Genomic DNA, 27,879 nt, shown 5'->3' with positions numbered 1-27,879 from the left:
TACATAAACTGAATCTGACGAGGTTGGTGGAGCAAATGGAGGAGGATTTCAAAAGATGGGACATGTTACCGCTCTCGCTGGTGGGTAGAGTGCAGTCGGTCAAAATGGTGGTCCTTCCGAGGTTTCTGTTTTTGTTTCAGTGCCTTCCCATCGTGATCACTAAGGCCTTTTTTAAGAGAGTAGGCAGGAGTATTATGGGGTTTGTGTGGGCGAATAAGACCCCGAGAGTAAGGAGAGGGTTCCTGGAACGCAGTAGGGACCGAGGAGGGTTGGCGCTGCCAAACCTGGGGAGCTACTACTGGGCAGCAAATGTGGCGATGATCCGCAAGTGGGTTATGGAGGGAGAGGGGGCGGCATGGAAGAGGATGGAGTCGGCGTCCTGTAAAAGAACGAGCCTGGGGGCGTTGGTGACGGCACCGCTGCCGCTCTCGCCGACAAAGTATACCACGAGCCCGGTGGTGGCGGCAACGCTAAGGATCTGGGGCCAGTGGAGACGGCACCGGGGTGCAATGAGAGCATCGGTGTGGTCCCCGATCAGGGGTAACCACCGGTTTGTCCCGGGGAAGATGGACGGGGGATTCCAGAGCTGGCATCGGGCGGGGATTGGAGGAATGGGGGAACCTGTTCATCGACGGGACGTTTGCGAGCCTAGGGGCACTGGAGGAGAAGTTCGAGTTACCCCCGGGAAATGCCTTTAGATATATGCAGGTGAGGGCTTTTGTGAGGCGACAGGTGAGGGAATTCCCGTTGCTCCCGGCACAAGAAGTTCAAGATAGGGTGATCTCAGGTGTATGGGTCGGGGAGGGCAAGGTGTCGGAAATACACCAGGAGTTGAAAGAAGAGGGGAAGCGCTGGTAGAAGAGTTGAAGGGTAAATGGGAGGAGGAGCTGGGGAAGGAGATCGAAAAAGGTCTATGGGTTGATGCCCTGGGTAGGGTTAATTCCTCCTCCTCGTGTGCCAGGCTCAGCCTGATACAATTTAAGGTGGTCCACAGAGCGCACTTGACGGGGGCGAGGTTGAGTAGGTTCTTTGGGGTAGAGGACAGATGTGGAAGGTGCTCAGGGAGCCCGGCGAACCATGTCCATATGTTTTGGTCATGCCCGGCACTGGAGGGGTTCTGGAGAGGAGTGGCGGGAGCAATATCTCAGGTGGTGAAAGTCCGGGTCAAGCCAAGCTGGGGGCTAGCTATATTTGGAGTAGTGGAGGAACCGGGAGTGCAGGACTCGAAAGAGGCCGGCATTCTGGCCTTTGCGTCCCTAGTAGCCCGGCGAAGGATCTTGCTCATGTGGAAGGAGGCGAAGCCCCCCAGCCTGGAGGCCTGGATAAATTATATGGCTGGGTTCATAAAGTCGGAGAGGATTAAGTTCGCCTTGAGAGGGTCTGCGCAGGGGTTCTACAGGTGGTGACAACCGTTCCTAGACTATCTCGCGGAGCGTTAGAGGCAGGTCGGTCAGCAGCCGCAGCAACCTGGGGGGGGGGGGGAGGGGGGGGAGGGGGGGGGGGGCGGTGGTGGAGGGGACGTCCTGGGAGGGGGGGGAGGGGGGGGGGAAAGGGGGGACTGCCTGGGAGGATGGATGAGCAAGAGATAACATGAAGGGTTGGGGAAACTGGCACGTACGGGTGAGGGCCAGTAAAGCTGTGTAAATATATCATTTTGCCATGTATATATCTTGCTCTGCGCGATTTCTGGTTTTTTTTGTTACGAGGGGGGGGTTAGTGTTTGTAAGGGAGAACAATTGTGTTAAAAAACTTTAATACATTTTTTTTTTAAATGATGATGAATACTCAAAGTCGTCTAATGAAAACAAATAATTTATTGAGTAACTAATCAATTAACTTGTGAGTTTGATTCTTTAATACTTTTACTAGCTATTAAATTGAACAAGATAGAACTATATTAAACTATGAATATTTATACTTGTACTCTGAGTTAACTCTACACCTCTGTTCTCTAGTCACAATACACATGAAGAGAAAGGTGGGAAAACAGATTGAGCCTGTTTTTATACCCCTGTTAGTGTTGCCCTCTAATGATCATTTAACTGTAATGACTATGCATTTACCCCTTCTGTACATACAGGTACAGAGATCACTACACTCAGCAGGTCCTTTTTCACTTCCTCCACCAGACTCATCAGGTTCCATTTGTGGATCCGTGTCCATTCGTGAGCAATTGAACCCCCAGTTGGCGGAATTTGTTTTGGGCTTGTTTTATGCCAAGTCGACTAAAGTTTGCCGGAGGAATTAGACTGTTGTATCACGTCAGCACTCCAACAATCCCATCCGGTAAGCATTTTGTATCCAGTAATCTGTATGAAATTCAAACCAAAATATATATGCAAGAAGTCAGCACTGACCTCTTTGAAAACTGTTACTTGTGCTGAACACTCAACAATACTTATAGTTTGAATCCCCCCCCCCCCCCCCCCCCCATTACGGGTTTACCCATGGTGGATGTGGTGGCCATTGGCCGCTGCGGGACCTTCCAGTCCTGACCAAGCATTTGGGCTTTAGCATGACTCTCACCTACCTCCTACCACCCCCCCACCCCCCCAAGCTGGAGAACACCAACAATGGGACCTGGAAAATCCTGGCCATTAACTCTGTTTTTCTCTTCAAAGATGCTGTCAAGCCTACTGAATCAACGTCAAGAAGGGGGGGGGCAGGAGATTCCATCAGCAGGAGGGGCTGGAAAACTCCCCCCTCAAATGTTTCAAGTCAAATATGACTTTTCAGTGAAGAAGTTTCATATCTGACTTGAAACATTCTCTTTCCACAGATGCAGCTCGACCTATTAATATAGCCTTACTGCAGTGCCTACGGCAACCACAGCATTCTGGTGATGCAGAGTGAAGGTGCTGAGTTCAGTTACATGGGCAGTCAAACTGCTCTTTCCTGGTTGGTGTTGGGCTTACTGTGATATTGTCAGCCTTGATGTTATTCACATCCTGCTGTAGGGTAACATGTAGTGATTAACCTTTGGAGGGATTAAAGGATAAATAAGGAGCAGTGTTATTTTCCTTAAAGCATGAATAATTGCTTTAATGCAAGCCTTCTACCCCTATGGCAGGAGGAATTCTTGCATTAGAGAGCTGCTGGCCAATCGGATGGCTGACATCTCTGTAGTACTCACTGCGCCAGTGGGAGAGCAAGTCACTGGCTGGATCTACAGGCAGTCCCCTCATACCAAGGAGCCCAGGTACCTTAAAGCTCGAGGATCGCAGCGAGGGGGGTGAGGAAGAAGGAGGTAAGGGGCCAGATCCAGGAGGCTAGCTCTGATGTATAAAGGTGGAGTGGTGAAATGACCTGCTGGTTCGGCCGCAATGGCAAACCTCCCCCTCACCTTGCCTTGCGTGACACCAACCATGCAGCTAAAGCAGCTGAGATTGCCGTATGTCGAGAGCTTCCACACATGGCTGTGCCAGCAGTGGTCGGATGAAGTCCTTAGGATTGCCCACTGAAGGGCCTCCATAGGTCCGAGGGCAGCCATGCTACCTGATGCCTGTCCCACTCTAGAATTTCAGTGGGATGACTACCCGTTGGATTTTATATCCAGCACCCCCCCACCCCCCACCTTCAAATCTGACCATAGAACCATAAAATTCCTACAGTGCACAAGGAGACCATTCAGCCCATCGAGTCTGCACTGGCCTTCTGAAAGAGCACCCTACCTAAGCCCACTCGCCTGCCCTATCCCTGTAACCCTACCTAACCTGCACCTCTTCGAACTGTGGGAGGAAACCGAAGCACTCGGAGGAAACCCACGCAGACACTGGGAGAACGTGCAAACTCCACACAGTCACTCAAGGCCGGAATTGAACCCGGGTCCCCGTGAGGCAGCAGTGCGAACCACTGTGCCACCGCACCACCAGAGCATGTCAGTGGAGTATAAGAAACAACACAGTGAAACAAAACTGAGAAAAAGTGATGAGGTGCAGGTTTCACTAACATTGTAATAATAATGTAACACCTTCTAAATATGCAACACATCACAATCATAGGTACAGACTGTTGATTCTTAACTGAATTGTCATTGAATTTCTACATCAAGATTTAATATTCATATTGCCTTAATGAATAGTTGTTACTAGACTGAAATATGATGGTGCTAATCCATGGGGTGTTCGAGTGATTTATACCCATGCTCTGCTTCATGGATCATGCATCAGCAGAGGTCAAGAATTATCTCAAAGTGAAGATCAGAGAAAAAGTAATTTTGCATTGCCGTCACTCCTGCTCCTGATTAATTCAGTGGCCTTGTTGGAAATGGCGTGTGTGCATGTGATAGATCAGGTTTGTTTGTAAAATACCACTGTTGTTTTCATAGCAATACGGCATTTTCTTTACGTAGATCAATTGCCTTTTGAACTGAAACCTGTGACTTTCTGGCTCTTTATAGGTTAACATGCCAAGGTTTTGATAACTAAACTCTCATCAGGTGTGAATCCAGTTCTGTGGAATTCTGGAATGCCCACCATTTTCTCCCATCCCTCAGCAGATGGATAATAACATATACATATAGGCTGCCATGACTTGGTCAGATTGATTGACAAGTGAAATAATTTACAAAAGTAGATGGCACAACCAAATGCAGGTGCGATACAATAATCAAATTTACTCAATACAGGAACTATTTTTCTGCCTAAATCATGAGAAAAGATTTTGAAAAAGTATTGGTGAAAGTCACATTCAGACCAATTCTTTGGGAGTGCCTCGTGACCTGTATTAACAGAAGATTAAAAGAGACCTGAGAGACCCTGCACAAGTGCACGGTCTTTCCTTCAAGGATTGACTGATTTATTTTCAAAACTCAGAGAATCAAATTCTTAACAAATTTTAACACTTGGAAGAATGAGGTGGTAATTATATGAACTGAGGCTTCCAGAGAGCCTACAAACCATAGATAGCAGCAGGTCTTTGCACAATCTCGCTCTCTCAATGCTGTCTGTTGTGCCTGCTTTGCAGAATCATTTTCTTGAAGGCTTGATCTTTCGGGTAGTCACCTTCGGTCATTGCATTGGCTAAAGATGTTGGATTCCTTCTTCAGTTTGTTTTACTTCCTGTAGCCATGTTACCTAAGAATTGCAGCATCACTTCCTGATCTACAAATAAAATGCAAGAATGAAACATTACAATTAGTTTCCTTAATAAGCATGACTGCTGAGTACTCTGTGTGAATATATTATGGATATATTTTGTTTGCATTTCTTCTGGCAGAATCAGCCTATTTGTCATCCTGGGACAGTAATGGTTAGATTGATTTACAAGAGTCATATGGAAATCACTTTCCTCTCTACTACAACTTGTTTATCTCTTGGCCTTGATTCATAGTCTGTCAGCACTGTTTCATTGCTGGAGTTGGGGCGTAAAGATAGAGAAAGGAAAGCACACAAAGCAAATCTCATTTTGTGGTACATCTGTGAGAGCTCAATGAAAAGTACTCAGAAGAACAAAGGGACTTGGGAGTCCTTGTTCAAGATTCTCTCAAGGTTAAAGTGCAGGTTTAGTCGGCAGTTAGGAAGGCAAATGCAATGTTAGCATTCGTGTCGAGTGGGCTAGCACAGTAGCACAAGTGGATAGCACTGTGGTTTCACAGCACCAGGGTCCCAGGTTCGATTCCCTGCTGGGTCACTGTCTGTGTGGAGTCTGCACATTCTCCCCGTGTCTGCGTGGGTTTCCTCCGTGTGCTCTGGTTTTCTCCCACAGTCCAAAGACGTGCAGGTTAGGTGGATTGGCCATGATAAATTGCCCTTAGTGACCAAAAAGATTAGGAGGGGTTATTGGGTTACAGGGATAGGGTGGAAGTGAGGGCTTAAGTGGGTCGGTGCAGACTCAATGGGCCGAATGGCCTCCTTCTGCACTGTATGTTCTATGTCCTAATACTAGAGCAGGGATGTACTTTTGAGTATTGTGAGCAGTTTTGGGCCCCTATCTGAGGAAGGATGTGCTGGCCTTGGAAAGGATCCAGGGGAGGTTCACAAGAATGATCCCTGGAATGAAGAACTTGTCGAATGAGGAACGGTTGAGGACTCTGGGTCTGTACTCGTTGGAGTTTAGAAGGATGAGGGGTATCTTATTGAAACATACAGGATACTGCGTGGCCTGGATAGAGTGGACGTGGAGAGGATGTTTCCACTTGTTGGAAAAACTAGAACCAGAGGGCACAATCTCAGACTGAAGGGACGGTCCTTTAAAACAGAGATGAGGAGGAATTTCTTCAGCCAGAGGATGGTGAATCTGTGGAATTATTTGCCGCAGAAGGCTGTGGCGGCTAAATCACTGAGTGTCTTTAAGAGAGAAATAGATAGGTTCTTGATTAATAAGGGGATCAGGGTCTATGAGGAGAAGGCAAGGCGAATGAGGCTGAGAAAAATATCAGTCATGATTTGTGGTAGTCACCACTAGTAGTATTATATGTATTACGGTAAGACACGTATAATAGAGGTACATGGGTAAATCCCTGCCTGCTGGCTCCGCCCAGTAGGCGGCGTATAAATGTGTGTGCTCGCCGGTGCTGCTCCCATTCTGGTTCCAGCTACAGGAGGTACAACATCTTTGCTCAATAAAGCCTCGATTATTCCACTACTCTCGTCTTTGTGGTTATTGATAGTGCATCAATTTATTGAGCAAAGATTTTTAAAACGATGGATCTTCGCATCAAGCCTGATCGCCTGCAGCTGAGCCCTCAAGCAGCCAATGCTACGTCCGCTTTTGACCACAGGCTAGCCTTCTTTGAAAGCTACCTCCGAACATCCGCTGAGGAACCCTCGGACTCGCAGAAGCTCCAAGTCCTTTATTCACGGGTGAGCCCTGACATTTTTCCTCTCATCCGGGATGCGTCCACTTACTCCGAAGCGATGGAGCTCCTGAAGGGACATTACGTTAGGCCAGTCAACCAACTATACACCAGGAACCTACTGTCCACGAGACTGCAACTACCTGATGAGTCTCTGGACGATTTCTGGCATGCCCTGCACATCCTGGGGAGGAACTGTGACTGCCAGGCAGTTTAGGCAGTCCAGCACACAGATCATTTAATCTGAGACGCCTTCGTTACGGGCATGAGGTCTGCGTACATCCGCCAGCGCCTACTCGAAGGGGGTACGCTTGATCTTGCGGGAACTAGGCAGCTCGCAAACTCGTTAGAAGTGGCCTCCCGTAATGTCCAGTCGTCCGCCCCCGACCGCGCAGCACCCTCGTGGGCATCGTGGGGCCCACCAGCTGCCTACTCTAGCTCACCGTAAGCCTGCGCCGCGCGGCAGCCAGCCAACCCTGGGGGGCCCAAGTGCTACTTTTGCAGGCAGAACAAACACCCCCGGCAGCGCTGCCCGGCGCGGAGCGCGACCTGCAACGGATGTGGAAAGAAGGGACACTTTGTTTCTGTTTGCCAGGCTCGGTCGGTCGACGCTGTTTCCAGGCCCGGCGTTCCTGCACCCCCCACGTGCGACCCAGGGGTGCCGCCATTTTCCTCCTCGCAAGCCACGTGCGGCCCGTGGGTGCCGCCATCTTTGATGCCGCCCGCCATGTGCGCCCAGTGGGCGCCGCCATCTTCAACGCCATTTTGGACGGCGCCTCAGGACCCCTGCTCGCCTGGCCGTTCATCGCCTGCCGCTATCTCCCCCACCGCTGACCAGACCGGGATCTCCCAGCATCTGCCGGTGCTTGCCTCGATCACCTTGGATCAGTCACGGCACCACAACCTCGCGACCGCAATAACGACGGTGAAAATCGATGGGCACGAGACGACCTGCCTTTTTGACTCCAGGAGCACAGAGAGCTTCATCCACCCCACGACGGTAAGGCGCTGCTCCCTTGCGGTACACCCCATCACCCAGAAAATCTCCCTGGCCTCCAGATCCCATTCCGCGGAAATCCGGGGGTACTGCATCCCGACCCTCACCGTCCAGGGCATAGGGTTTAGCAACTTCCGGCTCTACATCCTCCCCCACTTCTGCGCTGCCCTGTTACTCGGCCTGGACTTCCAGTGCCATCTCCAAAGCGTAACCTTAAAATTCGGCGGACCCCTACCCCCCTCACCGTATGCAGCCTCACGACCTTTAAGGTCGATCCACCTTCCTTGTTTGCGAACCTCACCCCGGATTGCAAACCCGTCGCCACCAGGAGCAGACAGTACAGTGCCCAGGACAGGACCTTCATCAGGTCGGAGGTCCAACGGCTTCTGCGGAAAGGGGTAATTGAGGCCAGCAACAGCCCCTAGAGAGCTCAAGTGGCAGTAGTAAAGACTGGGGAGAAGCACAGGATGGTCATTGACTACAGTCAGACCATCAATCGGTACATGCAGCTCGACGCGTACCCCCTCCCACGCATGTCTGACATGGTCAATCAGATTGCGCAATATCGGGTCTTTTCCACAGTGGACCTGAGGTCCGCCTACCACCAGCTCCCCATCCGGCCGGAGGACCGCCAATACACTGCCTTCGAAGCAGATGGCCGCCTCTATCACGATCTTAGGGTTCCCTTCGGCGTCACTAATAGGGTCTCGGTCTTCCAGCAAGATAACGTCACCATCTGCAGCCACGATGAGGAGGACCACGACGCTAACCTCCAAAAATTCCTCCAGACCGCCAAACTCCTTAACCTCACGTACAATCAGGAGAAATGCGTGTGCCGCACAAACCGCATAGCCATCCTTGGCTATGTCGTGGAAAATGGAGTCCTAGGGCCCGACTCCGACCGCATGCGCCCCCTCATGGAACTCCCCCTCCCTCACTGCCCCAAGGCCCTGAAACGATGCCTGGGGTTTTTCTCCTACTATGCCCAGTGGGTCCCTAATTATGCGGACAAGGCCCGCCCACTCATTCAGTCCACAGTTTTTCCCCTGACAGCTGAGGCCCGCCAGGCCTTCAACCGCATCAAGGCAGAAATCGCCAAAGCCACGATGCACGCGGTCGACGAATCCCTCCCCTTTCAGATGGAGAGTGATGCATCGGATGTAGCTCTGGCCGCCACCCTCAACCAGGCGGGCAGACCCGTGCCTTCTTTACCCGCACCCTCCATGCCTCCGACATTCAGCACTCCTCTGTCGAAAAGGAGGCCCAAGCCATTGTGGAAGTTGTGCGTCATTGGAGGCATTACCTGGCCGGCAGGAGATTCACTCTCCTCACTGACCAACGGTCAGTTGCCTTCATGTTCAATAACACACAGTAGAGCAAGATCAAAAATGACAAGATCTTGAGGTGGAGGATCGAGCTCTCCACCTAAAATTATGAGATTTTGTATCACCTGGGGAAGCTCAACGAGCCACCTGACGCCATATCCCGCGGTACATGTGCCAACGCATGGGGTCTCCATTATGACCTCTGCCACCCGGGGGTCACCCGGTTCTTCCATTTCATCAAGGCCCGCAACCTGCCATACTCCATTGCGGAGGTCAGGACTGTCACCAGAGACTGCCAGGTCTGCACAGAGTGCAAGCCGCACTTCTACCGGCCAGATCGAGCACACCTGGTGAAGGCCTCCCGCCCCTTTGAGCGCCTCAGCATGGACTTCAAAGGGCTCCTCCCCTCCTCCGACCGCAACACGTACTTTCAGAATGTGATCGATGAGTACTCCCGGTTCATTTCGCCATCCCATGCCCCAATGTGACTTCCTCCACGGTCATTAAAGCCCTCCACAGCATCTTAACTCTGTTCGGTTTCCCCACCTACATCCACAGCGATTGGGAATCCTCTTTTATGAGTGATGAGCTGCGTCAGTTCCTGCTCAGCAAAGGCATCGCCTCGAGCAGGACGACCAGCTACAACCCTTGGGGAAATGGGCAGGTGGAGAGGGAGAACGGGACGGCCTGGAAGGCCGTCCTGCTGGCCCTGCGGTCTAAATGTCTCCCGGTCTCCCGCTGGCAGGAGGTCTTCCCCGACGCACTCCACTCCATCCGATCGCTCCTCTGCGCCGCGACTAACGAGACCCCTCATGAATGTCTCTTTGCCTTCCCCAGGAAGTCCACCTCCGGGGTCTCGCTCCTAACATGGCTGACAGTTCCTGGACCCGTCCTCCTTCGCAAGCATGTGCGAACCCATAAGTCGGACCCTTTGGTCGAAAGGGTCCACCTCCTACACGCGAACCCACAGTACGCCTACGTGGCACACCCCGACGGGCGCCAGAACACAGTCTCCCTCCAGGACCTGGCACCCGCTGGATCCCCACCCACGGCCCCCGACCTGACACCCCCCCCCCCCCCCCCAGTTGCCTCATTCACCCCTACGCCACTCCCCCTCCCGCAGCGATCCTAACCGCAGCCCCCACCCCAGGAGGATCCGTCCTCCCCATTGGTTCCACTCAGGGGTGACGAAGACGAGGACAACACGCTCCCGGAGTCTCAGGTGACCAAGTCGGCGCCCACATCACCACCAGGACTGAGGCGATCGCAGAGGAGGGTCAAGGCCCCCGACAAACTGAACTTGTAATTCTTTTTTCCATCACCCCTGCCGGACTCTTTTTTTAACAGGTGGTGAATGTGGTAGTCACCACTAGCAGTATTATATGTATTACGGTAAGACACGTATAATAGAGGTACATGGGTAAATCCCAGCCTGCTGGCTCCGCCCAGTAGGCGGTGTATAAATGTGTGTGCTCGCCGGTGCTACTCCCATTCTGGTTCCAGCTACAGGAGGCACAACATCTTTGCTCAATAAAGCCTCAATTATTCCACTACTCTCGTCTTTGTGGTAATTGATAGTGCATCATGATTGAATAGCAGAGCAGACCCGATGGGCCAAGTGGCCTAATTCTGCTCCTATGTCTTCTGGTCTTATGGTCTGAGCAACAAAACTATGTAGCTTTCGTCTATTTTCATTTAAAAAAATTTAGTGTATCTAAACAATGCTGAGATGTAAGGTAATAATGTAGTTAAGTAATCCAATGATAAATGATGATAGAGGTGTTCTGCAATAGCTCACTTGGTAAACATATCATGTAATGTAGTACAAAACTGTACACACCAGGAAGGCATCAGACTAAGTGAGTTGATATCAGGGAGGGCGGCTGTGGGATTACAGGAACTGACCCCATTATTCTCTAGACCAGGGAGAAGAAAATACTCGTCACAGTTCCCATTCCCAAATGTCCACAGAAATCCATGCTGGAATTACACATACATTAATGTTAGACAAGGACATGATCAGGATCAGTTGTGGTGACCCAACAGTTAAATCAACTCATCTTATAGAATCACAATTGAAGCTTGATCCATCATCGTCAAAAAGGAACAGTAAGAAGTCTTACAACATCAGGTTAAAGTCCAACAGGTTTGTTTCAAATCACTAGCTTTCGGAGCACTGCTCCTTCCTCAGGTGAATGGAGAGGTAGGCTCCAGAAACATTTACATAGACAAAGTCAAAGATGCAAGACGACACTTTGAATGCGAGCATTTGCAGGTAATTAAGTCTTTACAGAGCCAGAGAGAGGGGTAATCCCAGGTTAAAGAGGTGTGAATTGTCTCAAGCCAGGACCGTTGACAGGATTTCACAAGCCCAGGCCAGATGGTGGGGGATGAATGTAATGTGACATGAATCCCAGGTCCCGGTTGAGGCCGCACTCATGTGTGCGGAACTTGGCTATAAGTCTCTGCTCGGCGATTCTGCGTTGTCGCGCGTCCTGAAGGCCGCCTTGGAGAACGCTTACCCGGAGATCAGAGGCTGAATGCTTTCAACTATGAAGTGTTCCCCGACTGGAAGGGAACATTCCTGCCTGGTGATTGTTGCGCGATGTCCGTTCATTCGTTGGCGCAGCGTCTGCATGGTCTCGCCAATGTACCACGCTTCGGGACATCCTTTCCTGCAGCGTATGAGGTAGACATTCAGCCTCTGATCTTCGGGTAAGCGTTCTCCAAGGCGGCCTTTAGGACGCGCGGCAACGCAGAATCGCCGAGCAGAAACTTATAGCCAAGTTCCGCACACATGAGTGCGGCCTCAACCGGGACCTTGGATTCATGTCGCAATACATTCACCCCCCACCATCTGGCCTGGGCTTGCAAAGTCCTATCAGCTGTCCTGGCTTGAGACAATTCACACCTCTTTAACCTGGGGTTACCCCTCTCTCTGGCTCTGTAAAGACTTAATTACCTGCAAATGCTCGCATTCAAAGTATCGTCTTGCATCTTTGACTTTGTCTATATAAATGTTTCTGGAACCTACCTCGTCATTCACCTGAGGAAGGAACAGTGCTCCGAAAGCTAGTGATTTGAAACAAACCTGTTGGACTTTAACCTGGTGTTGTAAGTGAAAATGCTGATCATTTGCCCCAACTTGTCCTGGCTTGTAGACTCTGGTATGTACGATGACTGATACATTGCTTGTGTTTCTTCTTGTACTGTCGATACAGTAATTGACTTTTTGCGTTCAATTGTCACAGCTACAATGTGACAGAAATAAAATCGATCATATTTTCATGCAGGGAATAATGGAGCCATACCTTTAATTGGAAGAGACGCCAGGTAACTTTGCATTGCTTTAGGTTCTAGGGACTTTAATATTTTGGAAAAATCCAAATTAAAGTTTCCATACTCTCTGGCATATGTTGTTGGCTGTTTTCTGCTCTCTTGGTTTCTGATGTGTGCTTGAGTCACACTGGGCACTGTAATAATTCCAAAATAGGAGAATTTTAAACAGATTTTAGGAGTGAAAAATCATGATTTTTTTAATATGTCTGTCAACATTGATGGAGCCTGCTTAAAAGAATATGGGTCACTGAAATATCCGCTTAATAAAAATCTTTCTTAGAAAATAGTTGCATTGCTTTGAGCACAGAGGGAGGGTAGCTGGTTGCACATTGTCATTTGGAAAGCCCCGCATGATAGTTGTGGTCATACTGGTAGGTGGAACGGAAAAAGAATTTGCATTTATAGTGCGTTTTTCACAAACTCAGGACCTTCCAAAGAACTTACAGCCAATAAAGTACTCTTGAAGTTTGGTCGCTATTTTATTTTGAGAAACCTGGCAGCTATTTCTGTTCACCAAGGTTTTGCCTGGCCTCCAAATGTCTACCAACCCTCTGCCATTGGACCAAGGTTCTGCTCTGCATGTCAAAACCACATGCTGGTGGGCGTGCAATGGCCACCCCCACCCAGTAAAATAATTCACCCACAGGCATCTTTCACGTGTCAAAATGCAGTTTGAGACCTGCAATTAGGGCGACAAGGTGGCACAGAAGCACTGCTGCCTCACAGGGCCAGAAACCTGGGTTCGATTCCGACCCTGGATGGCTGCCTGTGTTGAGTTTGCACATTCTCCCTGTGTCAGCGTGGGTTTCCTCCAGATGCTCTGGTCTCCCCCACCCCCACAGTCGAAATATGAGCAGCTCAGGTGAATTGGTCATGATCAATGAGTGAGGTTACAGGGGTAGGGTGGGTGAGTGGGCCTAGATAGAGTACTCTTTGGAGTGTCACTGCAGACTCGAATGGCCTCCTTCTGCACTGTATGGATTCTTTGGACTTTCATGGACACCCCAACAGTGACAGACCAGAGCACTGAACCGTCATCATAGCTCAGGAACACAGGCACCTTGACATCAGACATTTCAACGCCAAAGTTGGAAAGGACGTGAATCTCTGGAAGGCAGTGATTGGCTGATACGCAAGGAAGGTGTGGGGAAAGCAAAATCCAAAGGAGTTCTCCTCTTGACATAAGTTCTCCTCTAGAGCATGACCCTGTCATAACCAATACCCTGTCCACCAGCAGGAGAAGCACAGGACCTCATGGCAACATCTATATGTCAGCCTACTTGTGACACTAATAAGATTATTATTATAGTCTAAACACTGGCATCTGCTTTGCTACATTATTGGTTGAGGAGGGAATGCAGAGATGCTCACATCACCCATGGTATGACAGGTACCCACAACTGCTGGACTGATCACCACTTCATCCAATCAACCTTCTCCATCAGCAGTGAGATAATGACCAATCTGTTCTTCTGGAGGAAACTTTGGCTAAGGGCTGAATATTGTCAAGGGCAGCAGGTTGGATCCACAACTCTTCTTCACAATAGTGCCATGGGACGTTTCACTTCAACCTGAGGGAGTGGGAGGGAGACAAGCCCTTTGTTTCCCATCTCATCTGAAAGATGGCACCTCTGACAGTGCAGCACTCTCAGTGCTGTACTGGAGTGTCAGCCTAAATTTAGTCCTCAAGACTCAGACAGGATTTGAACTCATGACTTTCTGATTCAGAGGTGAGAGCCAAGCTGACGCCGGAGGGTGTGGTCTGCTTTGACTCCAAGCTTTGAATAATGATTTCCAGGCAACTGTCAGCCTCAACATTTTTAGAAACGAATGATGAGCGAAAGGAAGATGGGGTAGAGAACCAAAAATAAAAGGTAAACTAAGCAGCGTGACTGTTACCACGCCCCCCCCCCCTTCCCTGCCCTCTACACCATGATTCTAGAGTAAATGCAGTGACACTATCAAAGATGTGTTGAACCATTCTCACCTATTCCTTTTGCCGCAATGTCCCAGTGTTTATTACTGCCATATCGGGTGGTGCAGACAGCAGTCCCAGGTTTTTGAGTTTGTTTTCTGGAACGATGTTGCTTATCTGTGAAAGGAGGACTTTGCTCATCTGGTCTGCGTATATTGGGTAGACAGGGGGGACATTTCAGTGACTCTGGAAAAAAATTGAAACAGTTGAAATGGAAAAACTCCATCTACAAGTTTGCTGACAACACGACCGTAGTGGGTCAGATCTTGAACAATGATGAGTCAGAATCCAGGAGGGAGATAGAGAACCTATTGGAGTGGTATAACAGCAATCTCTCCCTCAATGTCAACAAAACTGAAGAGGTGGTCATTGACTTCAGGAAGCAAAGTATCGTACACATCCCTGTCTGCATCAATGGTGCCGAGGTGGAGATGGTTGACAGCTTCAAATTCCTAAGTGTGCATATGACCAAGAATCTGCCCTGGTCCACACACGTCAATGCTACGACCACGAAAGCACAACAGCACCTATACTTTCTCAGGAAACTGTGGAAATTTGGCATGTCCACATTTACTCTTACCAACATTTACAGATGCGCCATAGAAAGCATCCTATCAGGTTACACCACAGCCTGGTAAGGCAACTGCTCGGCCCAAGACCATAAGAAATGTCAGAGAGTTTCCCACCTCCCGCTCTCTTGGGAAAGTGAGCAGCATAATCAAAGACACCTCCCACCTAGCTTATTCACTTCTTCCATCGCGCAGGAGATACAAAAGTCTGAGAACACGCACTAACAGATTCAAAAATAGCTTCTTCCCGCTGTTACCAGACACCTAAATGACCCTCTTATGGACTGATCTATCTCTTCACACATGTTTCGCTACTGAGTAGTGCGACACTCCTGTATGCTTCACCCGATGCCTGTGTCTATGTATTTACATTGCGTATTTAGGGTTGCCTTATTTTTTTTCATGTAGGGAATGATCTGTTTGAACTGTACGCAGAACAATACTTTTCACTGTACCTCGGTACACGTGACAATAAACAAATCCAATCCCATCCAACTGTTATTATTCACATAGCATTTCTTCCATATCTTTGTGTATGAGTTTAAAATTTTCTCCATGCAAGACTTTGAGATCCCTCCCCCAACAAAATGCTCCCTTCATTGTCCTTTATCGCAGTACCAGACCAAACCCGAATTTATATTAGGAAACCTGACAAGAAACCTGAACAATTTTTCAATTTGTAAAACTATGAGGAAAGGATACTTCAATCTCAGGAGTGAGTCCACTGACAAATGGGGATCTTTTATATTAAAACACACTTTATTATTAATGCAAGATTAAACCCATTAATGTCATAGAAAATAGCTCTAAAATTAAAAATTCTTAAAATGAAAGGAAGAACTATAACTACCAACTTCTACCTTCTCTGTTACCAATTCAACAAAGCCGATTCTAGGTCAAAAGCTACTTATAAATAAAGTTAGTAAACATAGGGACACTTGCTGTGTGATTGTGTAGAGGTTGTCTTTCAGAAAAGGAGAGAGACCCTTTCAGGTACAACCTAAAAATCTTTCTGTCTTTGTCAGACCAAAAAAAACTGCAACTGTTTGCTACAGATCTGGCTCCTCTCATTAATTACAAAATCATTATCCCACCAGTCTCATGACCACCTTAACCAAGGCTAAACACAATGGCTGGGATTCTCCGAGCCCGCGCTGGGTCCGAGAATCGGCGGGGAGGCGCAAGAATCCCGCCACGCCGCTCCGGCGCCGGCCCGCCGATGCTCTGGCAACTGGAGCATCACCACCAATCGCGCCCACGCGGTCGCTGCGGCGCCGGTCGAGGGCTGCTGAAAACTCAACAGGCCGAGTGCCCGCCGGCGTGGTTTACATATGGTCCCACCCGGCGGGACCTCGGCGTTCTGGCTGCGGGGACCATCCTGGTGGGAGGGCAGGGGATCCGACTACGGGGGTGGGACTCCACTGTGGCCAGGCCCGCGATTGGGGGCTATCGATCGGCGGGCCTGCTCCTTCCGGAGGGGGCCTATGTTCCTCCACGCCGGGCCTCTGTAGGGCTCCACCATGTTACCCAGGGGCCGGCACGTAGATGGCAACCACGTGCATGTGCCGGCGCGGAGACGACTGTGGCGCACATGCGCAGACCCGCGCCAGCCTTGTAGGGCCAGTTTTTGGCATCGGAGCAGCGCACACCACTCCGGAGCTGTTCTAGCCCCCGAGGAAGAGGAGAATGACTGGGCCTGGAGACCCGTTGACACCGGCGTCGCTCACGCCGGTTTTGACGCTGGCGTCAACACTTGGCCGCGATATCGGTGACACCCGGCCAATGTCTCAAATGACCTACACCCCAGGGAACCATCCAAAATACATGGGCCGGGATTCTCCGATATCCCAGCCAAGTGTTGACACGGGCGTCAAAACCGGCGTGAGCGACGCCGGCATCAACGGGCCTCCAGGCCCAGTCATTCTCCTCTTCCTCGGGGGCTAGAATGGCACCGGAGTGCTGTGCGCTGCTCCGGCACCGAAAACCGGCCCAACACGGCCGGCACGGGACCACGCATGTGCGCCACGGCCATCTCCGCGCTGGCGCATGCGCGTGGCTGCCGTTTCCACGCCGGCCCCCAGGCAACATAGGCCCCCCCCCGGAATAATCGCGCCCGCCAATCGGTAGCCCCCGATCGCGGGTCTGACCACCGTGGAGCCGCCCCCCGGAGTCGGATCCCCCCGCCCCCCCACCGAGGTCCCGCCGGGTGGGACCATATGTAAACCACGCCGGCAGGACTTGACGGAACTCGGCAGGCACTCGGCCCATCGAGCGTGGAGAATCGCCACAGAGTCCACTTTCAACGGCCCCTAACCAGCGCCGCAGCGGGCGCGGTTGGTGCCCGGCGTGGCGAGATTCTCATGCCTCCCCCCCCCGGCGATTCTCTGACAGGCTCGGAGAATCCCGGCCCATAAACCCCATACAGGTAAACAAGTATAGGGTTGGAATGAATGTTTATCTCTCTTTTATGGCACCTTGATTGCAGCCTTAGCAGACACAGAGATTAGTCTAGGATCTTTAATACTATTACTGTAACAGATATATATATACCTTAACCCAGGATTTTAATAACATTACTGCAATAGATATATAATACAATCTAGATACAAATTTCATACATTCATCACAGGGTATCCATACCTAGCAGCGCTGTTCACAAGAATGCCTATTATCTCCTGAACATGATATCAGCCGTGTTATAGAAACGGTGCCACAGTTCACTGCTTTAACAATATATATGAACCATAGGTCTATCCGTTGTGCTGCTTGTTCTACACTCTCAGTAATTACAACTTTTTTAAAGTATCATTGTTCAATAAATTTCCAACAGTTTTACAAAGCACAACACCCCCACACCAACCCCCCAGCCCACCCAGCAACCCCCCCCAAACAGTCAACGGTTACCCATTCCCGAAAATGCATGATGAACAAACCCCAACAATTGTAGAACCCCTCATTCACCCTCCCCCTCCCCCCCGCCTTCCCGCCCTCAGCACAAACTTCATCTTTTCCAGGGTCGGAAACCCCAGCAGGTCCTCCCACCATGCCGAGGCACAGGGTGGAGAAGCTGACCTCCACCCCAACTTAACCCACCTGCGAAGGCTAAAACATCTACCCCTGCGCCAGTCTGCAGCTCTGGCCAATCCGGCATGCTTGAAATGGCTTCTAGGGGGCCAGGCTCCATGTCCACGTGTAAAAACCCCCAAATGGTGCTGAACACAGTCCTCCAAAACCTTTCCAGCTTCAGGCAGGACCAAAATATATGTACATGATTCACAGGGCCCTTCCCATGTCGTTCACAGACATCTTCCAGTCCCTTGAATAGCCGGCTCATCCTAGACTTTGCGAGGTGCACCCTGCACACTACCTTCAGCTGTATCAGCCCCAGCCTCGCGCACATAGTCGAGACATTTACCCTCTATAGCATCTCGCACCATGGACACTCCTCCAGCATCATGGTAGCACAGTGGTTAGCACCAGTGCTTCACAGCACCAGGGTCCATGGTTCGGTTCCTGGCTTGGGTCACAGTCTGTGCGGAGTCTGCACGTTCTCCTCGTGTCTGCGTGGGTTTCTTCCGGGTGCTCCAGTTTCCTCCCACAGTCCAAAGACCTGCAGGTTAGGTGAATTGGCTATGCTAAATTGCCCTTAGTGGCCAAAGAGGTTGGATGGGGTTGCTGGGTTACGGGGCGGATGTATGGGCTTAAGTGGGGTGCTCTTTCCAAGTGCCGGTGTAGACTCGATGGGCCGAATGGCTTTCTTCTGCATTGTAAATTCTATGTCTAACTCTTCCTCTCACTTTGCCTTAACCCCCTCCATGGACACCCTGTCCTCCTCCAAAATCCTCCTGTAAATAGCCGAGGTGACAACTCCACCCCCCCCCCCCGCCCCCCGATGATAGCACCGCCTCCAGTAACGATGAGGCAGGCGCCATCGGGAGGTTCAGGCAGACCTTCCTGCAAAAGTCCCACACCTGCATATATCTGAAACCTTTGCTCCACGCCAATCCAAACTTCTCGCCCAACTCATCCAAACTTGCAAATCTCCCTCCCAGAAACAGATCATTAATTTCCTTAATCCCCCTCCCTTCCCATCCCCCCCAATTCAAACCCATAGTACCTCCTAATCGGCATCTCCCTGACCCAGCTCCCAACCTAAAATGCTGGCAAAACTGTCTCCAGATCTTCAACATACAACTTCCAGATGTTAATAGTGGGGGAATCAGCAATGGTAACACTATCGAATGTCAAGGGGAGATGGTTAGATTCTCTCTTGTTGGATCTGTCATTGCTTGGCTCTTGTGTCACACAAATGCTACTTTTCACTGATCAGGCCAAGTCTGAATGTTGTCCATGTCTGGCTGCATGTGGAAACGAACTGCTTCAGTAGCTAAGGATGGTGTTTGAACATTGTGCGATCATCAGCGAAAATCCTGCCTTCTGACCTTAAGATGGAGGGAAGCAGCTTAAGATGGTTGGGCTTAGGACACTACCCTGATGACCTCCTGTAGTAATGTTGAGAAACGGAGATTATTTACCTCCAACAACCTCAACAACCTTCTTTTGTGCTAAGTATGATTCCAACTGGTGGAGAGTTTCCCCCGATTCCTATTGACTCCAATTTTGCTGGGGACCCTTGATACCTCACACTCTGTCATATCCTTCTTTGATGACAAAGGCAGTGAATAATATCACCTCACCTCTTGATTTCAGCTCTTTTGTCGATGTTTGAAACAAGGCTGTAGTGAGGTCAGGAGCTGAGTGGTCCTGGCAGAACCCAAACTGAGCATCAGTGAGCAAGTTATTGCTGAACAGATTGATAGCATTGTCAATGACACCATTCATCATTTTGCAGATAACCAAGGGTAGACTGATGGGACAATAATTGGCCGGTTTGGATTTGCCCTGCATCTTGTGGATCGGAAATACCTGACAATTTTCCACATTAGCTGGGTAGATTTGAACATAGAACATGGAACATAGAATTTGCAGTGCAGAAGGAGGCCATTCAGCCCATCGAGTCTGCATCGGCCCTTTGAAAGAGCAGCCCACCTAAGCCCACAACTCCACCCTATCCCCGTAACCCAGTAACCCCACCTAACCTTTTTGGACACTAAGGGCAATTTAGTACGGCCAATCCACCCAACCTGCCCATCTTCAGACTGTGGGAGGAAACCGGAGCACCCGGAGGAAACCCACGCAGACACGGGGAGAAAGTGCAAACTCCACACAGACAGTGACCCAAGCCGGGAATCGAACATGGGACCCTGGAGCTGTGAAGCAACTGTGCTAACCACTGTGCTACTGTGCCCCCCTTTGGACGCCGGTGTTGTAGTTCTACCGGGACAACTTGGCTAGGGGTGGGCAGTTTCTGGAACACATGTTTCCAGTACTACTGCTGGAGTGTGGTTGGGGCCCATAGCCTTTGCAGTAGAATGGAACAGAAGAAGAATTGCTTATTGTCACAAGTAGGCTTCAATGAAGTTACTGTGAAAAGCCCCTAGTCGCCACATTCCGGCTCCTGTTCAGGGAGGCCGGTACGGGAATTGAACCCGCGCTGCTGGTCTTGTTCTGCATTACAAGCCAGCTGCTTAGCCCACTGTGCTAAACCAACCCTAGTATCCAGTGCCTTCAGAATTTCTTGCTATTAGGCGACCGTGATGCAGTGGTAATGTCACTAGACCAGTATTCCAGAGGCCTGGGCTAATTCTCTGGAGAAATGGGTTCAAATCCCGCCACCGCTGCTGACTGAATTTGAATTCAATGAATAAATCGGGAATATAAAGCTAGTCTCAGTAACAGCAACTATCATCGATTGTTGTAAAAAACCCACCTGGTTCACTAATGCCAGTCTGGCCTTCATGTGACTCCAGACCCGCAGCAATGTGGTTGACTCTGAAATGGCCTCATTAGCCAATCAAGTTAGCAGTGGGCAACAAATGCTGGCCTTGCCTCACTGGCTGAAGACTGGCATCTATGTTGCTGAGAATCTCTGGAGGAGGATGAGATGAATCATCCACTTGGTACTCCTGGCTGAAGATTGTTGCAAATGAGTATCCAATTCTTTTTCCAATTAAGGGGCAATTTAGCGTGGCCAATCCACCTACCCTGCATATCTTTGGGTTGTGAGGGTGAAACCCACGTAGACACAGGGAGAATGTGCAAACTCCAGACGGACAGTGACCCGGGGCTGGGATCAAACCCGGGTCCTCGGCGCCGTAGGCAGCAGCACTAACCACTACACCACCGTACCGCCCTTTCTTCCAACATTCATGACTGGATGTGGCAGGGCTGCAGAGCTTTCATCTGAAGTGTTGGTTATGGGACCACTTAGCTCTGTCTATTGTATGCTGCTTGGCGCACAGGTAAACCCTGTGTTGTAGCTTCACAGGTTGACACCTCATTTTTAGGTCGGCCTGGTGCCTGCTTCTGGAATGCCCTCCTGCAAGCTCAGTGTGACCTGGCGGATAAGATCGGAGGGAGTAATCCCATCTCTTTCACCTGACTTTCCTCAGTGATGGATGTCCCAAAACACTAGCAAAGGAATTATCTTTAAGAACTCCGCGAACTGGATGATTTTCAGAGATGCTGGGAATGCTGTAAAGATATCTGAACGCTGCAGGTCAGTGAGGAATTTTACCCTCGTTGCCCCCCCCCCCCCCCCCCCCACCACCACCACCACCACTCCCCCCCCCCTCCCCCCATTACTTTCTGGTTCTCCAGCACCAGCCAACAGGCACCAAGTACAGCAAAGTATTCAACTGCAGATCTCCAGACAAATAGTCTGGGCACAGTAGAACATTTGCAATCTTGTGCCTTTTAATCACCCAGCAGGAACCTAAAATGATCATTACCACTAAAAATTCTGAAATCACTCAAAGGGGCATTAGGCACTGCGATGGCAAGGACATCAGTAATTAGAACCATTTGTTTCAGACCTAATTTCCGCCTAACTATATGTTTGACATATGCAATGTGGCAGGCCAGGAAAGGGTCGCCCTAACCAAAAAGCAGAAAATTACTCGACAAGTGTTCAGCACTTCCATAATCCAATAAAGAGCTTTACATTTTACAGCACTGAGAAATGCATTTTGTATCTTCGCAATTCTTACAAGCTCGAATGACGTAACAATGGATGTTCAGTGCAGTCCTACCTTGCTGTACTCCCAGGTAATCCTGCCGATATATTGTATCAAACTGGCATGCTCTTACTTTCTGCATGTCTTCAGAAGACAATGATTTCATGAAACATGTTTTGACTCTATGGTATGCCTCCGGGTCCTCCAAGAGTAGTTTCCATAGCAGCAAACACTATAATAATACAATTTACAAATGAGGTTATAACCAGGAGAGGAGAATTGTTTTGACACTATACTGCGGTTCTGTTTATGTTCAAGATGTTTCCTACATGAGTAAAACATAAGCCATCTCTAAAGTTTATTACGAGGAGTGTCTACCAATATTGCTTACCTTACATTTCTGAATAGCATCGTCCTTGTGTTGTGCCGACATTCCACGTGGCATGGGCTGTTGGCTGGAGGAAGTGTTCCAGGCATAGTCATTTTTGTATGTGGTGTTACCAATAGGCTCATGGAGCTGAAATGGGAAAGTATACCCATTTGATGATCCAGTACTGCAGAAGGACAACAAAAAGGGAACAAATAAATAAAACACAAATTAAAGGACTACAGTAGGATATTCACAACTTGGAAACTCTGGCACAGTTAAATGAACTCACTCCATCGGCCGTATTTTAATAGAAAATCTATAGGCGCGGTTTAACGGGAACAAAAGTCCCATTTTGGGCACGTTTGGTGGGGTGTATCTCGACCCTGCTATCAAACGGGACTCTGGTTTTTTTGGTAAGTTGGGAACGCCCGCTGAGGCTGCACTTACTTTCATTCCCTGCACTGACTGAGCTCGTCAGTGCTGGAAGAGATCAGGGAGACATTTTTAAATGCCTCAACCCTCCTCAACATTCCCACCGCCGCCTTCGAAACCTCCCCCCCCCCCCCCCCATGCCCCAACTTAACTGTTCGGGTGTCCTCGATCTCCCCTTACCCCACCTCAAAAGGGCAGGGCACCCCGGGCCAGATCCTGGCACAGGCAACCAGGCACCTTGGCACTGCCAGCCAGGCAACCTGGCAATGCCCCTGCCATTCCAGATGGAAGTGTCAAGGTAGAAACTAGCAGTACCAAGGTGCCCGGTGGCAGCGGAAGTGCCAGGGTAACACGCTGTCCAGAGCCTGACCACCCGGGGCTCTCCAATGGCCTGTGAGATCCCCCAGGTGCCGTTACGCCAGGTCCACATTTGTGTTCTCCCAGGTGCGGGCATTCGTTCACAGGTCTCGGGAGCATCGGGCGCCGACATATTTAACTGAGCCTATCTGCTCACTTAAACATGTAAATCTGGATCTCGCCCAGCAAGATCTCGTGAGATCTCACGAGGCATTTGGAGCATTCCAAATCTCGCGAGAGGCCTCTTGCGAGATTTAACAGCCTTGTTGCGTTCATTCAATCGTACCCTATATATCTTCTACATAGTCCTTCCATAGTGTAATGGTCACAAAAAATATCAACCTGATGAGAATTACGATTACATAACAAAAGATTCTCAGTCATTTATCTCAGATTTCCAGAAAATGGGTAGAATCTTTCCCTGCCCCTCGTGGCGAGTATAATGTGGGCAGCGAGGGGCTGTACGATAGGAGCTCCAACAATCGGTTTCATATTATGTTTAGATCGTCCACTCCCTATCGCCAATTCAGGGCACAATTCCCACCAGAGGACGGCGTGAATCTCATTTGCATCCTGCTAATGGGATGCAGATGGAGGCCCAATTGGAATCGCCCGCCTATGCCCGATCGTCTGCAATACCAGTGGTAAATCATTCTGGTCCAGAACACATCTGGATCAATGTGGTGTGTACATATCAGCACTTAGCTGAAGAATATGGATCTTCCAGCTTCAATATCTTCGAGGAAGTCCATCTTCCAACCTCAGAGAGTTCCTGGAGGCCTATCTTCATTCCTCAGGGATCCGTCTTCTGTCTCCAAAGGTGTGTCAGGTAAGTCCAGGGATTTTAAACCTGGTGTTCAGACATGATGTCAGGGTGCGAGCCATCCAGCTCACTTCACCATACAGAACATCGCAAAACCCCCCAATGCATTTTTAATACGACCAGGGTCACGCACAACAGCGCAAATTCCCAGTGGCCTCCGTGACAGGAAATAGTCCCTGCCCCCACCCCGGCTTGGGAGCTTTTCCCCAGAGGGAAAATTCCACCCGTTGTTAGTACAAATATAATTTCTCACTGGATTAACACACTGTGACTTCTAAGTATGAGTGGAAGGGGTATGAGCAGCAAACTTCATGTGTTCGTCTGGATGGAATAAGTTACAGAGGGTTTGAAAGATGATTGAAAGACAATTTCAATCACATGCTCAAATCAGGCAATTGAAACCTGTTCAACAATATTAAGTGCACCAATGTATTTTGATTGCTATATTATCTGAATGTTTATCTGACAACCAGTACTAGATGAGCAGGAATTTTCTCTAATTAAATATCCTGCTCCAAACTCTATTCTCTATTCTCTAGCTACCGACACCCTTCCTCTCCCGAGCAAAAGTCTGAGATTATGCCAGTCTGATCACAGCCTTGGTGTCATCTGAGATGTGTTTCCGATCACATACTTGTGCCGCTGCTAAGATCACCTATTTCCACTTCTGTAACATGGCTGACTTCACCCCTCTATCTCAGCTCATGTGCGCTGAAATCCTCATTCATACCAACATCAACTCTAGACTTAACTAGGTCAACACACTCCTGGATGGTCTTCCATATTCTACACTCTGTAAACTGGAGGTCATCCAAAACCCTTCCCCCCTTGCCTTATCTTGCATTGTCCTGCTCCCTATCACCCCTATGTTCACTGATCAACATTAGCTCCTGGTCTTGATTTTAAAATTTTCATCCTTGTTTTCAAATCCCTCCAGGGCCCCACCCGTCATCCCTCAAGTCCCCAAAAACTCTTCAGGTATCTGTGCTCCTCTAATTCTGGCCTCGTGGACATCCGTGATTTTAATCACTTCACCATTTGTGGCCATGCCTTCAGTTACCTAGGCCATAAAGTCCTGACAACTCTCCATCTCACTTCCCTCCTTTAAGATACTTCTGAAAACCTCCCTTTTTGACCAAGCTTTTCATCATTTGAACCATTATCTCCTCAAGTCTCAGTATCATGCCTTGTTTTATAAAGCTCCTGAGAACATTTCTACTCAATCTTCAAATGGTTAATCCAGATGAGTGAGTGGCTGGCGAGATAGTGCAAGAGGGAAGGCTTTGGATTTCTGTGGCATTGAGGCCATTTTGAGGGATGGTGGGACCTGTACAAGATGGATGGGTTGCACTTGAACCAAAAAGGGATCAGCATCCCTGAAGGGAGGTTTGCAAGTATTTTGGGGAGGATTTAAACTAACTTGGCTGGGGGGGGGGGGGGGGGGGGTGGGTGATCCTGAGGCAAGGTTCAGAAGGGGGAGATGCACAGACAAAATTAGAGGAGACAGCAAGTGCATCAGGAAGGCATAGAAGGAATATGCCAATTAAGTCACAAGGGCACAAGGGAGTTTGACAAGATTGGATGGTATTTATTTTAATGCAAGCCAGACGAGTTGAGGGCACAAATTAAAACATAAGGGTATGTTGTAATTTCTGTCACTTAGACATGGTTGAGAGAGGGGCAGGATTTGCAGCTTAATGTTCCAGCACATATGATCTTCAGGCGATTCTGAGAAGGGGGTAAAAGAGGAGGTGGTGTCACAATTTTGATCAGGGAATCAATTAAGCAGACCAAGGCAGGCCAGCAGCACGGTTCAATTCCTGTACCAGCCTCCCCGAACAGGCGCCAGAATGTGGCGACTAGGGGCTTTTCACAGTAACTTCATTGAAGCCTACTCGTGAAGTGCAATGTTAATGGATATCGAGGGATACAAAGCATTGCATACGGGGGAAAGGGAGGCTTATGACAGATATCGATGATTCAAAACAGCATTGTTCATTTTCAATTACAACAGTAAGGAGGGATGACATCTTCGCAGGCTCTCCAAATGAAGTCATATGGGTAGAACCTAAAACCCAAAAAGGAGTGTTGCTGGGAGTGTTCTATAGTCCCCCTAACAGTCCGAGAGAAATAGAAGAGCAGATAATGTAGGCAAATTTCAGAGAAATGGAAAAATAGTAGGGTTGTGATAGTGGGAGATTTCAACTTTCCCAACATTAACTGGGGTAGTCCTAGCGTGCAAGGTTTAGAGCGAGCAGAGTTCTTCAAATGCATCCAGGAGAGTTTTTTAAGCCAGTACATAGAAGATCTTACAAGAGTGGGGGTGTTCCTGGTCTTAATTTTAGCTAACAAATTCATGAAAGTGGTTAAAGTATCAGTGGGGAAGCTTTTTGCAGACAGTGATCATAATTCCGCTAGATACAAGGTGGCACGGTGGTGCAGTGGTTAGCACTGCTGTCTCATGGCACTGAGGATCCCGGCACAGATCACTGTCCATGTGGGGTTTGCACATCCTCCCCGTGTTTGCGTGGATCTCGCCCCCATAACTCAAAGATGTGCCGGCTAGGTGGATTGGCTATGCTAAATTGCCCCTTAATTGGAAAAAAAAAAGAATTCAGTATTCTGTCAGATTCAAGATTGCTGTTGATAAGGACAAGGATGGACTGAAATCAAAGTTCTAAACGGGGGAAGTGCAATGTTAATGAGATCAGATATGATTTGGCCAGAGTGGTAAATCTGTGACAGAGCAGTGGGAAGCATTCAAGAAGGAAATAGGGAGAGTACAGGACTAACATGCTCCAATCAAGAAAAAGGTTGGGACCGACAAATCCAATGAACCCTGGATATCGAGGGATACAAAGCATTGCATACGGGGGAAAGGGAGGCTTATGACAGATATCGATGATTCAAAACAGCAGACGCCCTCGAGGTGTAAAGAATGTTCAAGAGGGAACTTAAAAAGGAAATTCGGAGAGCAAAAAGGGGACATGAAAGGTTACTGACAGATAAAATAAAGGAAAATTTAAGTTGTTTTACAAGTACCTTAGGGGTAAAAGGGGAACTAGGGAAAGAATAGGACCCATTAAGGACCACGTGGTAGGGCGGCACAGTGGTGCAGTGGTTAGCACTGCTGCCTCATAGCGCCAAGGACCGGTCCCGGTCCCAGATCAGTGTCGATGTTATGACTGCACATTCTTCCTGTGTCTGCGTGGGTCTCACCCCACAACCCAAAGACGGTTAGGCGGATTGGCCACGCTACATTGCCCCTTAATTGGCAAAAAATGAATTGGGTACACTGAATTTTTTTTAAAAGGTCCACAGTGGTAATTTGTGTGTGGAGCCAGAGGACATAGGTAGGGATCTAAATGAATACTTTGTGTCAGTGTTCACTAGTGAGAGCAACGATGTGGGTATAGAAATCAGGGAGAAGAACTGTGATAAAATGAAACAAAATTAACATAGACAGAGGAGAGGTTCTGAGTAGTCTGGCAGGCCTAAATGTAAACAAACCTCCAGGGCCAGATGAAATGTATCCCAGACTGTTGAGTGAGACAAGGGAGGAAATAGCAGGGGCGCTGGTAATAATTTTCAATTCTTCTTTGGCCACAGGAGACGTGCCGGAGGAATGGAGGATAGCTAATGTGGTACCATTATTCAAGAAGAGAGGAACGGATAAACCAGGAAATTACAGGCCAGTCAGTCGAACCTCAGTGGTGGGGAAACTATTGGAAATAATTCTGAGAGACAGAATTAATTTGCATTTGGAGAGGCAGTGATTAATCAAGAACAATCAGCATGGGTTTGTTAAAGCGACTTCATG

General features: G+C 49.1%; 1 protein-coding gene across 5 annotated transcripts in view; it reads right to left on the bottom strand.

Annotated features, from left to right (window-relative positions):
- Positions 1 to 2,430: 2,430 nt before the first annotated feature.
- tex26 (testis expressed 26) overlaps positions 2,431 to 27,879 on the bottom strand; it is a 49,658-nt gene continuing 24,209 nt past the window's right edge. For 4 of the 5 annotated variants that reach the window (XM_072476976.1, XM_072476978.1, XM_072476977.1 and 1 more), the window contains exons 5-9: positions 22,469 to 22,631; positions 22,153 to 22,309; positions 14,445 to 14,618; positions 12,430 to 12,591; positions 2,431 to 5,102 (exon numbers count right to left, since the gene is read on the bottom strand). In XM_072476976.1, coding sequence (XP_072333077.1) covers positions 5,044 to 5,102; positions 12,430 to 12,591; positions 14,445 to 14,618; positions 22,153 to 22,309; positions 22,469 to 22,631 — 715 coding nt within the window. In that variant the 3' untranslated portion in view covers positions 2,431 to 5,043. Of the gene's footprint in view, positions 5,103 to 12,429; positions 12,592 to 14,444; positions 14,619 to 22,152; positions 22,310 to 22,468; positions 22,632 to 23,031; positions 23,402 to 27,879 lie in introns of those variants that run through there. The other variant, XM_072476975.1, reaches the window with a different exon arrangement.

Source organism: Scyliorhinus torazame, chromosome 15, assembly GCF_047496885.1.
Source record: "Scyliorhinus torazame isolate Kashiwa2021f chromosome 15, sScyTor2.1, whole genome shotgun sequence".
Classification (NCBI taxonomy): Eukaryota; Metazoa; Chordata; class Chondrichthyes; order Carcharhiniformes; family Scyliorhinidae; genus Scyliorhinus; species Scyliorhinus torazame.
This window is presented reverse-complemented; position numbering and strand designations above follow the sequence as displayed.